The 3740-nt window shown below is 40.5% G+C and overlaps 1 protein-coding gene across 1 annotated transcript; it reads left to right on the forward strand.

The window, feature by feature from the left end:
• Positions 1-978: 978 nt before the first annotated feature.
• Positions 979-3083, forward strand: FLRT2 (fibronectin leucine rich transmembrane protein 2). The gene has a single exon (XM_070931477.1). It carries the CDS (start codon positions 979-981, stop codon positions 2968-2970), a length of 1992 nt encoding a protein of 663 aa, XP_070787578.1. The 3' UTR covers positions 2971-3083.
• Positions 3084-3740: the final 657 nt, after the last annotated feature.

Here is a 3740-nt window from a genome sequence, read left to right on the forward strand (position 1 = left end):
CACAGAGAAGGCTCTCCCCCTGGGGGTCGCCAGCCGGCACTGCCTGGCCGACGGCACCCTGAGGAGGCCCTCTCTGTGTGAGCGAACCGGTTCGCTCACAAATTGCCTACATTCTGTTCACCTTCACATAACCTTTGTTTTTCTTTTTACAACTCTGTAATCCTTGCTTCAGGGTGGGGTTGGGGCAACTTAATGGAGCTGAGCATTGGTCAGACCCCTTCCTGATGCCTACGTGGAGTTTGCAGCAGATATTTTCTCCATTCAAATAAAGATAGAGAAACATCTATTCAGTAAACATTTATTGCTTTTCTGATGTTCCTGTAAAATATACATGTATTCCTAGCTTACTTTTCTTGTTATTTCTGCTGCTTGCTGTACACCTGCACATTGTCATGTCTACATCATAGGAACCCATTATTCATTTTCCTTTCCCAGCTGTTTTTTCAGTTTAGTTTGAATTATTTATGAATGTGGTCTGGCTTATTTATGTTACCAAGTCACATCATTAATGGATTTGTCTTCACAGGATGTTTGTCAACTAATAATGCAGCCTTTTTAATTTTCTCTCTCTTCTTCTCTCTCAACAGATTTCTCAAACCCAGCTTAAAGCCGAAATGAATGCCTTTTAGACGGAAGGAACCTGAATGCACTTTCACTACTAATACCAGAGTGAAAGGAAAAGCTAATCCAACCATCCTGTCTGCTGTCAACGTTTGGAACTTCTCATTGAGGATTGGCCTTCTGTATAGGACATAGTTACTCTGCCATTTAGCATACATGGAGGAAGGCATCAAAATGTGTAAACCTGGCTAACAACAGTGATTTTCAGAAGCAGACTGGAGGACCGTCCAGTTGTACAAGGATTATTTTGCATTTAGTTTCTAGGAATATAACAATCATCTGAACAGAGGACAAAACACATCTATTTTGTTTTATTTCTTCTTTTTGCTCAACTCTTCCTTCTTTCTTCAGTTAGAAATGGGCCCGTGGACTAGAATGTGGCCCATGGACAGGTTTGCTTTTTTGAAATCCTGGCTTGTTTTTTTTCTGGGATTGTATGTGCAGTTTTCCAAAGCATTGGCCTGTCCAAGTGTATGCCGTTGCGACCGAAACTTTGTCTACTGTAATGAACGAAGCTTGACCTCAGTGCCTCTTGGAATACCGGAGGGTGTAACCATACTCTACCTCCACAATAACCAAATTAATAATGCTGGATTTCCTGCAGAACTTCACAATGTCCAGTCTGTGCACACAGTTTACCTATATGGCAACCAGCTAGATGAGTTCCCTATGAATCTCCCCAAAAATGTCAGGGTTCTCCACCTGCAAGAAAACAACATCCAGACCATTTCTCGGGCTGCTCTGGCACAACTCTTGAAACTGGAAGAGCTTCATCTGGATGATAATTCTATCTCTACTGTTGGAGTGGAGGATGGGGCATTCCGGGAAGCTGTTAGCCTCAAGCTTCTGTTCTTATCCAAGAATCACTTAAGCAGTGTACCAGTTGGCCTTCCAATGGACTTACAAGAACTACGAGTGGATGAAAATCGAATTGCCATCATATCAGACATGGCCTTTCAGAATCTCACAAGTTTGGAACGTCTCATAGTGGATGGTAATCTCCTTACAAATAAAGGCATTGCAGATGGCACCTTCAGCCACTTATCTAAACTTAAGGAATTCTCTATAATAAGGAATTCATTGACATACCCACCTCCCGATCTTCCAGGTACAAATCTACTTAGGCTTTATTTACAGGACAACCAGATATCACACATACCACTTTCAGCCTTTTCAAATCTTCATCGCCTGGAACGACTTGATATTTCCAACAATCAACTCCGGATGCTGTCTAAAGGTGTTTTTGACAATCTTCGCAGCCTGAAACAACTGACGGCAAGGAATAATCCCTGGCTATGTGATTGTAGTATTAAATGGGTTACTGAATGGCTCAAATTAATTCCTTCCTCCATCAATGTCCGAGGATTCATGTGTCAGGGACCAGAACAAGTCCGAGGTATGGCTGTCAGGGAACTCAACATGAACATGTTGGCATGCCCCACAACTACCCCAGATGTCTCATTTGTTACCCATATTCCCACAACATCTTTGCCAACCACGATGGCCCCTACTTCATCACACTTAACCTCAAGTAATAAACAAACAAGCATTCTTCTTGCCCCTACTATAACCACACTCCCCACTGTGCCTGAGAGGAACGATGAAGAAAAAATGACCCTTCCCACTGTTGAACGATTTCAGCTGTTTATCCACGTTGTAAATGGCACTTGCATCCAAGTGAGCTGGCATTCCCTCTTTAATGTGATGGCCTACAAGCTTACTTGGGTTAAAATGGGTCATAGTCTGGAAGGAGGCATTATTCAGGAACGGATAGTTACTGATAAGAGGCAGAACATCAGCTTGACAAATTTAGAGCCCAAATCTACATATCGGATTTGTTTGGTTCCCTTGGATGATTTTAATAATTACCGCATTGGTGAGGACACTGTGTGCTCAGAAGGCACAACGAAGGCTTCCCTATTGAATAATGGAAGCAACTCAGCTTCTAGCCACGAACAGACAACTTCTCATAACCTTGGTTCTCCATTTCTGTTAGCAGGCTTAATTGGGGGGGCTGTTGTATTTGTGTTGGTGGTTCTGCTCAGTATCTTCTGCTGGCACATGCACAAAAAAGGACGCTACACCTCTCAGAAGTGGAAATACAACCGTGGGCGACGGAAAGATGACTACTGTGAGGCAGGAACCAAGAAGGACAACTCCATCCTGGAGATGACAGAAACCAGCTTTCAGATTGTCTCCTTAAATAATGATCAGCTCCTTAAAGGAGATTTCAGATTGCAGCCTATATATACCCCAAATGGGGGCATTAACTATACAGACTGCCACATCCCCAACAATATGCGATATTGCAACAGCAGTGTCTCAGACCTGGAACACTGTCATACGTGATAGTGAGGTGTGTGGTGAGGCAATATTACCACAAGCAAAAACCCAGAGGGAGCAAGCAAAATTAATCTGCTCACACACAAATCAACAAAAATTACATTTGATAAATGTTACACAAATGCATTTGTGCATTTGAATACTCTGTAATTTATATGGTGTACTATATAATGGGATTTAAAAAAAGTGCTATCTTTTCTATTTCAAGTTAATTGCAAACAGTTTTGTAACTTTTTGCTTTTTAAATCTTTAAAATATATATAAATATATATATAAATATATATATATATTGAAGAAGTACTGTACAGGGTTGTACAATAAGAACCCAATGCCATGGTAAAGGAAATACAAAACAAAATGCCTCATTCAAACATTCAATACTTTGATTTTGGAGCTGTTTGGGGGATTTTGGCTCGTATATCCATTAGTTTAAGATAAGTTTGTATTACAAGAGGAAACTTTAGGAATGCCTAAGCAGTGTTACATGAAAGGAAAACAATTTACCTTCTTTGGTGATCTTTAAAAAAAATGGAATAGCATTTGTAAAAATTAGATTGGCCACCTTGCCTGCCTCTGTCCCTTTAACTCCCTTTAGTCAGAGACTAAAACTAGGAACTCCCTGGATATCAGGCTTAACAAGCCTGTATCCTTCATTTTGTTATTTTTTTTTCAAAAGGTATATCCTTTTGTTCATTTCTTTTCAGAAAAGCTGGTATGGAATCCATCAAGGCATTTGTTATTAAATTCTCATCAAATTGGGAACATTTTTTTTTAAA

This window comes from Pituophis catenifer, unplaced genomic scaffold, assembly GCF_029215685.1.
Source record: "Pituophis catenifer annectens isolate HBS135680 unplaced genomic scaffold, rPitCat1.0.hap2 SCAF_1, whole genome shotgun sequence".
NCBI classification, from domain to species: Eukaryota; Metazoa; Chordata; class Lepidosauria; order Squamata; family Colubridae; genus Pituophis; species Pituophis catenifer.

Excerpts from the sequence above, each read along its gene's own strand:
- FLRT2 (XM_070931477.1), top strand. The coding sequence starts at position 979 with ATGGGCCCGTGGACTAGAATGTGGCCCATGGACAGGTTTGCTTTTTTG.